Source organism: Heterocephalus glaber, unplaced genomic scaffold (genome assembly GCF_053883595.1).
Source record: "Heterocephalus glaber isolate CG9 unplaced genomic scaffold, H.glaber_assembly_v1.0 deba00000621, whole genome shotgun sequence".
Classification (NCBI taxonomy): Eukaryota; Metazoa; Chordata; class Mammalia; order Rodentia; family Bathyergidae; genus Heterocephalus; species Heterocephalus glaber.
In genome coordinates, this window is record NW_028258153.1 from 8,771,885 (window position 1) to 8,784,076 (window position 12,192).

The 12,192-nt window shown below is 40.4% G+C and overlaps 1 protein-coding gene across 1 annotated transcript in view; it reads right to left on the bottom strand.

The window, feature by feature from the left end:
* Positions 1 to 4,524: 4,524 nt before the first annotated feature.
* Xrcc5 (X-ray repair cross complementing 5) overlaps positions 4,525 to 12,192 on the bottom strand; it is a 97,877-nt gene continuing 90,209 nt past the window's right edge. Inside the window, exons 20-21 of the mRNA XM_087206141.1 lie at positions 5,470 to 5,544; positions 4,525 to 4,735 (exon numbers count right to left, since the gene is read on the bottom strand). Of these exons, the coding sequence (XP_087062267.1) occupies positions 4,721 to 4,735; positions 5,470 to 5,544 (90 nt within the window). The 3' untranslated portion in view covers positions 4,525 to 4,720. The remainder of the gene's footprint in view (positions 4,736 to 5,469; positions 5,545 to 12,192) is intronic.

Here is a 12,192-nt window from a genome sequence, read left to right on the forward strand (position 1 = left end):
CAGGTTCAACCAGCAAAGCATCCACATAACACAGAGATGGTTGGACGCCCTATGCAGCCTGCTTTTACTCTTGGCCTCCTTGAAACAAGTCTCAATTTCCAGCGCCGATACACATCCCCTAAAATAACCAACTCCAAACATATTGCTGAGAAATGGACGTTGTGCTGAATATTCAGTGGGGAGAGAAAGATTCACATCCCACCCAGAACAAATTAAGAATAGGCTGTCCATCGACATCTGGGCTTCTCACCTCCCCAAAGACGTTGTCCTCTGCCACTAGCCCATCACTCTTCTCTCTCTTCACCCACCTTCAGCTCTGCCTTCATTTATGATATAAACTTCATCAACTCAAGGCTGGAAACCAGCCAGACCACCCCTGGGGCCACTTGGTTTCTCCTGCTGTCTTTCCTTCCAAAACCCTCTCCCTACTTTGCCACCTCCCCCACCTTCCAAGTAGTAGTCAGAAGTATTTACCCAAGAATCCAGATCCATTCTTAAGGAGGAATTCTGCTGCAAAGTAAGCTTTATTTCCCATACTGGTTTACCAACAAACTATGCTGTTAAGAATATGCACTCATTAATCTTAATGTTAACCCTGTGGGGATGGTTACAACCTCCAGCATACTGAAAAGGTAACAGGGAGGGGCTCTGAGAAATCTAGACACTCACCCATGCTAAGACTCCATCTCAGGTCTGCCACAGCCCCCATCAGTACCCTCAACTGCCCCACAGTGCTGCAGTGCAAGGCAGGTGGGCCTGGGAAATGTGCAACGTGAGCTGAGGATGGGACATGTGTCTAGGGCTGCTTCCTTTTCATTCTAGGAAGCACCTGTTCCCACTATCCAAGCAGCTCCTGAAAAACCATCTCTGAATCACCTTTGAGAAGATTCTGTCTTCTCCCAAGCCATTGTATTCACAGACAAAATGCAAGAGATTTCATTATTTTGTTGCTTACAGAGGTTAAAGGACTTGATAAGACCATGCAGCTGTTAAGTGCTACTGACAGTGAGATTTAATAAAGCGTGGCATATCTAACATCCAGGTGATGCTTTGAAACACTATGCCATTATGCCTCTCTAAAGGAAGTCCAGTCTTGGATGATGTTTAGATGGAGAAAAGGAGCATTTCCTTCCTTTCCAAAATGACTACAGGAAACCAACACTAAGCAGGGATTAGTAACTCTTCTTTTGATTAGGCAGACACACTTACATGGAGGTAAAGTGTGAGCTGGGGAAGCCCCTTTCCCCAGCCCCACCTAATATTCCCCACCTGCTACAAGACCATACAGATATGACTGGTGATTGGGCCAAGTTAGGTTATATGTGTGTCAAACACTACATACATTTCCACTTCTGCTCCATGTTTCCAGGCAGGCAAGAAGCCAGGATCTACTCCTTCTGGGTAGGCTCAGTAAGAAGCCTTTGCCATCTCAGGCTTGCCAGCGGTTGGTGATAAGGTCTGGATGTAGAAGGCAGACTCAAAATCTAAGCCATAAACTACAACCTAGCTGCTCCAAAGATCTTTATAACAGGCTAATATGAGAGGAGTATGCTGATTTCTATTTTGTAATTTGATCCTTGTGCATTTAGCTCTACAGAGTTACCAAGAGAGGGGCATGGTGGCACACAGCCATTCCTTGGGTCCCGGATGCAATATTTACAATATATTCAAAACCTAGAGTGGCCATATAATCTATAATCTGCTCAAGCATATTTCTGAGAGTGAAAGAGCAATATTAATTTAATTATGCCAGGACGATTCCCTGGTAAGCAGGGATGCATGGTCACCCTAACCAACTCCAGGTCCTAATCCACTTCCTTTGATCAAACAGAGACTAATTTTTCAGGCAATAACTAGATAAGCAAATGCAAGTCTAACAGCAATAGGTAAAATTATGAAACTTGTCACTGGAAGACTCAAAGTTCTAAGAGGGAAATAAAGATACTGAAGAAAGTAGACCTATTTTAAAAGTCTGTATGTCCTGCCAATACTTTCTATTTGTAGCACTCATAAAACCAGCTTATCGGTGGAAAGCATCTTAAGAGTCTACAGGGTACTTCAGGCCGTGCTGTAGCTTATAATAAGCCTATGACGCTGCTGGGGAGGTACAGCATCCTCACAGAGGCCACGAAGCAACTTGAGCCTGGAATCTAGACTAGCCTAGTCTTCTCTCTGCCGCCCACAGTGTGTCCCCACATTTTATCTTCTCTGATGGGCCAGCACCTTGTGTTTTGAACCTAGAATACCTGAGGGAGAGAAGCAGGAAGGATGTGAAACCAGAGTATCTCCTAGCTGAATCAAAATTGGCTGCAAAGACTGATTAGTACTGCACATGTTCAAAATACAAATATAGATCTGTGTCCATTTATTTCTAAAATCATCCTGGAATTGGAGAAAAAACAAAAACAAAAAATTGCCTAACCCCAACATGGTTTTCTAAATAATTTTCCAACATTGTAAATTTTATTTGTAATTTAACTGGTAAAGGATTAAAAGCCAATATTTAAAGCAATGGTTCTTTCTGTTGTTGTTGGCGGTCCTGGGGATTGAACCCAGGGCCTTGCACATGCTAGGCAGGCACTTTACCACTGGGGTACATCTGTAGCCCTTTTAAAAATTATTTTGAGACAAGGTTTGGCTAAGTTCGCAGGCTGGCCTCAAACTTTCAATCCTCCTGCTGCTGCCTCCTGAGCAGCTGGGATTACAGGTATGCACCATCACACCCAGTTATAATAGGGGTTAACAATGAGACAACCCTTACCCTCAAGGAGGAAATGCATAGGGCTAAATGCCTTATGACTGGGAGGTGAGTCACCTCCTTTTATCTATGTCTTCTAAGTCAATAAATTTCAGTAGGAGACCAAAGGGGACAGAGACTAGAGTCTGTCTACACACAAACTTCTCATGTGCAGGCCTACTGGACTTCTAAGGACTAACCTGTAGCTGACTGATGACAGCTCAGGGCTTGCTGCTTTCCAAGGCAAGATATCAGTAGAATATCTGGGACTTCTGTAGATCTGCATATCCCATTTCAAGGAAATGGGACCCTGATATAGTCATTCAAAATTCCTTCATCAATATTATGCTATGATGAAGTCTACAGAGCACATATACTGGGTCTATATGCAATGGATATGGAAATTACATAGCCAATTAGTCCTTTTTCTTTCTCATTTCTTCTTGCCACATACAACCTAAATCAGAAAGTATCAGTAGGTCTAACCTGACTTTTTTAAAAGATTCATGCTTTCAAAGGGAATTCCTTAAATTGCCAAAGACAGGGCGTGTTTATTGTGGCCATACTTACTGAGGTGATACATACTGCCAGGAGGATCCAACAAAAATATGGCACAATTTAGAGAACAAAGTTTTCACTCTGTGATTCTCAGAATGCCTTCATTTTGTTCAAGTCACAAACATCCCCTGGGCTTTAGCTATCCAATTGGACAGTCTGACATGGCATCCTTTGTTGGGGTTGCTTTAACTGGATGCCTGCATGGCAAGTTTGATTCAAGAGTATAGAACATCGAGGGGAAGATCTTAGAGGTCCAAAGTAAATCACTCATCTCCCCTCAGCAGAAATGATGCTCCATCTTGGAGATCCATTTTCAATCAATGCAAGGAGGGTCTTTCATTCCTTGCACACACTGAAAGCTTGTTTGTTTGTTTTTAAGACAGTCAATAGCAATTCACAGAGGAATGAATTATTTATGCCTTTAACCTCTTTAACATGACATCTGCAAGATGAAGTCAAGTCTCTCTGTAACCATTTATAGGGATGCTGGGGATATAAGCAATTGGGCAATAAGAAGTTTAAGAACAGGAAAAAAGAAAATAAGGGCTTTACTGTTTTCTCATTTTCAGAAAGAAAACATTATCAAGAGAGATATGAAATCTAACTTAGGTAGCAATGGGAAAGACTGGAAAATTAAGGAAGAAGTCTTTTAACATTACCAAACTTTCTGAGGTCTGTACATAGAGAGTAGTAGGATGATATAATCTTAATCACTGGGAGTGAATTTCTGTTTTAGTTTTTTCTCCAAGGTACACTGGTATGGTAGAGGTTGCGCCAATAGAGGACTTTTTTTCATTAAAGCATTATCACTACTCCCTGCTTAAAATGCTTATGCTGGGAAACTCTTCCTCTTCCTACTCTGGTGAAAGAAAATCACCTGTATATGGACAAAGGTAATGTGATGATTAAAAGACTTAACTAAAAAGAGAAATGGGTCAGCCCTTACCCATGATTTCCCTAACTCAGCTACCTGTTGGTAGGAAATAAACACTATTGCTCCATCAGCATAAACTGGTATTGTCACTAGAGGATCAGACAAAGGGCTCCTGGGAAGGGGTAAGAAATTCACCAATGACCATGCCAGGGCTCCAGATGAGACACTAATCACTTCACAAGGGCTGCAATCCTCACCAATACAGCAGCTCAGGATGAAATCTATTTTCTAGAAATTTCAAAGCATGTTCATAATATATGAAGAAGAATAAGACCAAAAAGAAATAACATGCCAATCAGAAAATAACAATAACTTTATAAACTTGTACAGGGTCTAAACATATGTGCATTCCCTTCCCAGAGACTCAGGGTGATTCACTTCTGGGATGATCTCCAAAGCTTCTGGTTCCCGGGGCAGCCTCCTCCAGGTTGTTCTATCGGAGCTCTCAGTGCCAAGGATATAGCAACTCTGATTCGACACATGTCCGTGACCTACATCATGTCCAGCTGCAAACAAGAACATATTTAGAAAGAAACCAGGGCACCTGCAGACCAATGCTGCTCTGATGACAGAGAGTGTGCTGAAAAGCAAGTATGTATGGACTTGCACACTACTCACTGCTATTTTAGGAATTAAATACCAAATATTTCCTCATTTCAGTACTAAGAACTTCTCCACAAAAAGGGTAAAAGTACAGCATGTAGTTTTTGCTGCACAGTTATCAGGCTTAAAGGGAAGAAGTTTCCAAACAGAAAGATGGATGAGAAAGCCAACGTTCACACAGTTTCCCAGGTACTTACACATGGTATAACGAACCCAGAAATCCTCAAATGCCTATCAGTTTAGTTTGTTTATATTAATTGAGAACGCTTAAACCAAACTGGCTTTTTAAAAGCTATTTTTATTTGCCAACCCACACAAATTGCATGATGTATTGCTTATTTTTGATTAAGAGCAGTTTCTGTAAATTATAACATTTTGGTACTAGCCCTTCTAGCTCTTTTTAGCCCTTCAATAGTAAGGATTAATCTGAATGAACAATGTAGTTGAAACCACAGAATACAAAGATTTCCATTACAAAATTACCTGTCTGGTTAAATTTATAATGGCAATAAATAATAGTGTAAGGAGCTTCTGGTGTGTTAGAAATTAAAACACAAATAAGAAACAAGTCTATGATAAGCAGCTTTTGTGGCTGCATGGGTCTGTAGAGTACCTGATATACATTAAAAGTACTTACTAAATCGTCCACATCACCACCTTCTTCCAATACAGCTGCTGAGTCTTCATCTGGTTTTTCTTTGGGAGCCAGAAACTGTGAATAGAAAGTCAAGTCATGATACTAAATGGCATTTTTGCCTCTTTGGATGGAGGAACAGTCTGCTAGCATTCCCAAGGACAAATCTAGGAGGGCCTCCTTAGCAAAGCCTCACTGTAAATGGTCCAAAGAAACACCATCTTGGCATATTCTCCTTCCTCTGGCTCTGGACAAAAGGATCAATTCGAGTTTCAACAGACCAGGCTAATTAGTCACCAGAGAAAGTTCTTCTGAAAAATGAGGAAATGACAGGGCTTGTTAAGATGTTAACTTTGAGAAGGGTCCCACATCAGCGTAGTGGACACATGATACAGTATTTCATTTCTGATTCCACAGGGAATAAGCTGGCATGTTAAGGTTAGGAAAGCAACCAAGCACCCCAAGCCAATATGACTTGGATTCTTTTGAAAGGAGAATAAGAATGAAGATTATAATTATCTATTCCTGAACCTCACTTAGGACAAAAGAAGTAAAAGGAGGACATCTTATGAGAAATGTGAAACACAAAAAAGAGTGAGCTTGGGAGGTTGTTTAATCTCTTTTATGGAAATCTTTCCATTTGTATTAGAAATTGTTTGAAAGCAGGCCAATAAGAAAAGGATGAGAAAATTTCTGTTGAGCACCAGTGTTCTAGACCTGGAGCTTCTAAGACAGAGATACAGAAAAGCAAAGGCCCTGAAGTCAAGTCTACAGGGATCTAGGATGAATTCAGACTTTTAAAAAGTAATGAGTGCCCCTGAAAATTATTTGAGCACTTTTCCCAACCTTTTCCTCCAAGACATAATGGTGGGGAGTCTTTTCAAACTTCAAGGCGTATGGCCGCTGTATGTAAGAACTAGGTCTGACTGATATAGCTCTATTCTAACGGGAAGTGATTTCCTGGTAACATCAGCCCCATACCTGGTGGCAGAGACAAGCCCAGAGGAGTGAGCATTTGAAAGCCCGTGGGGAAAGGTGGGGCAGGGCTGTCTCAGCATTCTTCTGCCTGTCTTTCCAACCTCCCACACAATTCACACACAGCTAACATGATGGTGACAGCAAAGGGTATTCCTGTCTAAGTGGACACTGCCTTCATCAACATCATGGACAGGACCACAATGGTTTGTTGACTCAACCTCTCCCCTGTACTTTCTTTCTTACTATTCACTGACCTCCATTTTGACTGAATGATTCAGGAATTTATCTTCTATTAAGGACATCCACAGCCCTTTCTTTACCTCAAACTGGACTGGGCTGGGAATCAACACTCTTAAGAATGAGGAAATCCTGACAATAGGGGCAGACAATCTGGAATAGAACTGTGATACAGCTTCCATATCATTAATTCTATTTACTCCAGGTGATTATTAATAAAGATATCTGAGGGCGAATTACAGATAAGTGCGTAAAAAATACATACAATTGCACATGGTTAACTATGCTACCCTAGATTCTCAAATTAATCTTTATGGTTCTCCTGATTATTATTACTCCTAAAAATAATTTTTATTCTGTACCTTGCCTCTCCTCCTCATTATCATTAACTACTGCATGATTTTCTTTGTATCAGGAACATAGCTAATGGATAAGATTTTTTCTAGTCAGGGTGAGGGCTGGAGATGTAACTGTCAGCCTGCATGAGGCCCTGGGCTCAATCCCCCCAACCCCATCTCTACTCCCCTACCCCACCCAGAAAAGACTTAGTTGGGGTGAAAACAATAAAAGATACAACTGTATGCTGCCATAAACTTCTATGGAGCCACAAATGACCAGCATCTCCCAAATGACAAACACCACAGGCTCAGTGGAGCAAGTCACTACATTGTTTACCTTGGTAGCCTGAAACATGGCAGGTAGTTATTGATGAATCTAGAAAATCCTTCATATTTTGTGCACTCAGCCTTTAAAAGCTCCAATTCTTATTCCCTCCTCAACCTGCAAAGCCCTTTTCATGGTACAATTAAAGGGAAAACTAGGATAGCACTGTGTGCACAGTACGACCATGGTATATAATTAAACACAAATGGCACATCTCTAACACAAGGCTGCCTTCCTAGGACAAGAGGAGCAGCAGAAGAAAAAGCACTGCATTTCCATCAAGTGCTAAGCTAAACATCTGCAGCTGATTTCCCTGACAGATCTGCTTCACATTTCTGTGTATGCAAATTATGGGTAAAAGCTGGGCTGCCATCCATTATCCTTCTTACAGCTCCAGGCCAGGCTGATCTCTTACACATATCACTCCTCCTCATCAGAGTTTTTAACTGCTAGTGATTTCCAGGCTGTGTGGTGACAGGGAAGCTAGAGATAGAATTCAAGGATTGGCCTGCTTTCTCAATAAAAGAAAAAGATTCTTTGAGTGCAGCAGAAAGGGTCAGGAGTCAACTCTCATCTTTTCTCTGATTCTTTCCCTCTGAAATGTGCTGAAAAGGTAGAGAATAAATATAAAGGACACTTCTGTGACACACTTTTCCTTCCTCAAACCATCATTTACTTGGGGTTACCACAAAGATCCTCCTTACCTGGAGATCTTTATGAAATAAATAAACTACTACTTTTTTAAGTACAATGAAATAGAATTCTGCCACATGCAAAGAAGTGGAATCAATAAGTTCTATGTAGGAGCTGCCAGTCTTATCCCACCAGAAGGCTAAAAACCAACAATCAGCTTGTGCTCAGACCCTTTTCAATGCCCACGTTAAAAACACAGCTTCCATCAAGCTGGTTCCAACCAGATGATTCAACTGTATTAAAAAGCTTTAAGACAGGAGGCTCCCCGGGCACCATTCCACCACTCCCAGGGCAGAGGAGGTGAGCCAATCCCAGCGCCCAGGAGAAGGCTCCCCGGCCGCCATTCCACCGCTCCCAGGGCAGGGGAGGTGAGCCAATTCCAGCACCTAGGAGGCTCCCCAGCTGTCATTCCACCACTCGAACGGCAGAGGAGGTGAGCCAATCCCAGCACCCAGGTGGAGCCTCATTGGCTGCCATTCCACCACACCCAGGGCAAAGGAGGTAAGCCAATCCCAGCGCCCAAGAGGAGGCTCCCTGGCCGCCATTCCACCGCTCCCAGGGCAGAGGAGGTGAGACAATCCCAGTGCCCAGGAGGAGGCTCCCTGGCTGCCATTCCATTGCTCCCAGGGCGGTGGAGGTGAGCCACATGGGTGCCAGCAGCACTCCCACCCCTGCCCCGTGGAAATGAGAAGACATGTAAACAAGCCTCAAAAACAGACTTCCAGATCATCTACAGCAACCCCAAAGGGAAACAAGATGGAACAATCTGATACTCAACCACCTGGACTCCCTGAACTGGCAACAAAAGAGGATCTGGGAAAAATGAAATCAGAAATAATTTCTCAGATAACAGCACAGATTGTGCCCATAGTGCAAGACATGATTAATAAATCTAGAGAGGACACAGATAAAAAACTAGAGGATCTGAGGAACATGATGGAATCCCAACACAGGAAAGAAATGGAATCCACAAAGCAGATACAAACAGATTTCCAGGAAATTAAAAACTCCACTGAAAGTCTACACAGTAGAATAAACCAATGTGAGGACAGAATTTCAGATTGCAATTAGTACCAGGAAAACAAAAATTGCTTTAAAATTGTAAGGGAACACGAGAAATCAATCCAGCAGCTGCTAGACGATGCAAAGAAGAATAACATAAGACTGATCAGAGTCAATGAAGAAATAGGAGAGAGTGCAGATGACATAAAAAAAACTGTTCACAGAAGTGATGGCAGAAAACTTCCCAAGCAGGGGAAAAGAACTTGACACACCAATAAGTGAGGCATATAGGACTCCAATTAGCCTTGATCAAAAACAATCTACACATAGGCATATAATAGTTAGGATTCCAGAAACCCAACAGAAGAACAAAATTCTACCAGCAGTGAGAGAAAAGAAACAAACCACATACAAAGGAAAGCCCATCAAAATCACAGCAGACTTCTCAATGCAAACCCACAAGGCAAGAAGAGCTTAGAGTGATGTATTTCAAGCCCTAAAGGAAAACAGCCTCCAACCCAGATTGATGTACCCTGCAAAACTATTTTTCAAAATTGATGGAGAAATAAGATACTTTCATGATAAAGAGCACCTCAGGAACTTCATGAATACCAAACCAGCACTCCAAAAAATTTTAGACAATATCCTAGGAAAAGACAATGAGGATCACAACCCCAGGAAGCCCAGCAGAATGAACCCGTTGGGCGTGACAAATTAAACGCAAAGGGGGAGAATCCAACAAAAGGGAAAAGTCATGACAAGGCTTTCTAAAACTTTTAACTTCATCTCCCTGATGAGTGTATAATTCAACCTTGTTATATTGTACTGATTAGTATTTTTCTGATTCTAGAGTTGCACACCTTTCCTTGTGCTGTACTGGCTATTTATCATCTTCTTGTGTCTACTTTTTAATTGGGTTGTCTATTAATGAGCTCTAAGAATTCTTTATATATTCTGGTCACAGGTTATATGCACTGTAAATATGGTCTGTTGAAGGACTACTTTTCATTTTAACGATGTCATTTAAAGTTCTAAATTTTGATGGAATCTCATTTCTCAATTTTTTTCTTTTATACATCATGTTTTTTGTATCCTAGGAAGTTCTTGCCTACCCTAAATTCATAAATATTTTCCCTTATAATTTCTTCTTAAAATTTTATAGTTTTAGTCTTTCATATTTAGGTTCATAGATCCTTTCAAGTTATTTTTATGTATGGAAATAAAGGGTTGAGGTTAATTTTGGGGGGTGGATTGAACTCAGGTCCTTGCGCTTGTGCAGCAGGCAGCAAAACCGAGCTAAATCTCCGGCCCCTGAGGTTAATTTTTTCTATATGGATACCAGGTGTTCTAGTGCCATTTGCTGAAAATACTATCTTTTCCTCTGCTCTTGAAATGAGTTTATATTCTATAAAATGTTAACGTTTAATAATCTTTCAAAACTCAGTGGACCATATATGTGTGGTTCTATTTCTAGATTCTCTGTTGTATTCCAATGATCTATCTGTCTTTCCTTACACCAACACTGCCTTGATTACTGTAGCTTTAGGGGGAGTCTTAAAATTAGGTACTAAATGTCTTCCAACACTGGTTTTCTTTTTCTTTTTACTTTCCTAGGTCCTTTGTACTCCTACATAATTTTTAAATTTCAATAACCAATTCTTCATTTATAGCATGTATACATAGACCTGAATTTTTATATATACCTTGTGTTTTCTAATCCTGCTAAATTCAAATACAAGTTCTAGGGGCTCCTAGAGATTTCTTAGTATTTTCTCTGTAGATGATCATTTCATCTGCATATAAAGATTTTGCTTCTACCTTGCCAATCCTATCCTAATTGTGTCATTTTATTGCCAGACTATTTTGGTTTAGGACTATGTTTCAAAGTTTAATGGACAGATAAAGATTAAGCATATCTGCTCTTGTTCCCCACCTTACGGAGAAAGCACTGTATCTTCTCCATTCATATAAGGCATTTTTGCTAGAAGCATGGAGTACATGTCTTTGATCTGTTTAGAAGGTTCTGTTCCACTTCTAGTGTCCTGATAGCTTTTACCATGAACAACTACAGAATTTAGTCCAATACTTTTTCTCCAATTAGAAACAGGATCATATGGCTTTCTCCTTTCCTCTGTTAAAATGATGACTTTTGGGGGTGGATCTTCCAGTGCTGAACCAACACTGCCATCCCTATAATAAAACCACTTTCTACATACTGCCAGATCTGACTTCTAAGAGTTTGTTTTGTTAAACAAACTTCTATGTATGTTCATACTTTTTTCTTCTATTATCTGTATCCAGTTTTAGGATTAGCACAATGTTGATTTCCTGAAATGAGGGGAGAAGTGTTCCTTTTTTTCTGCTTCAAATGTTTGATATAATTTATCGTTAAAATGTATATGAGCGTGTTGTCATATAGGTAGGTTTTCAAGCTAGGAATATACTTTCTTTAATAGGCGCTATTCAAATTTTATATTTCCTCCAGAGTTAGTTTCATTAATTTGTCTTCCAAGGCACTTCTTAGAAGTTGTCAAATTTATTTCAAAAAGGATTGTTGTAATATGCTTTTTGTATCCTTTTAAATTCTGTAAAATCTGTGGTAATGTCTCCTAGATCTTGATATTGTAATTTTAAAAATGTATAATTGATACTGTGTAATAGGAAGAAAAGGTCTAAAGGAGCAAGGGAAGTGGGAGGGGTAGAGGAAAGGGAAGAAGGGAAAAGAAAAAATATGAGAAAAGGAAAAAAATGGAAACAAAGTCTTTGAAAATAGGGAAGGGTGGAGGGGGTGAAGGGAGGGCAGGGGAAGGGGAAAAAAAATAAGACCCAAGATACTCATGTAATGGTACAAGATCCCAATGATGAATGTAACTGTATTTTATACCTAAAATGTACCAATAAACTTAATGGGAAAAAATAAATAAAAAGCAAAGACAAACAAAAGTTTACATAAAATGGCATAAATGTGGCTTTCATTAAAGTCACTGGTAGCTTATTTCATGCAACAAAGGCAGAGAGAGTGCAGTAGAGAAATCCTGCAGGCTAGTGTGGAAAAGAGAGCCATAACCTTAGCTCTGTTAGTTTCTCAGGGACCCTGGGCAAAGCCACCTGACCATTTTACAACTAATCTTCCTCAAAAATAAATGGAAACAC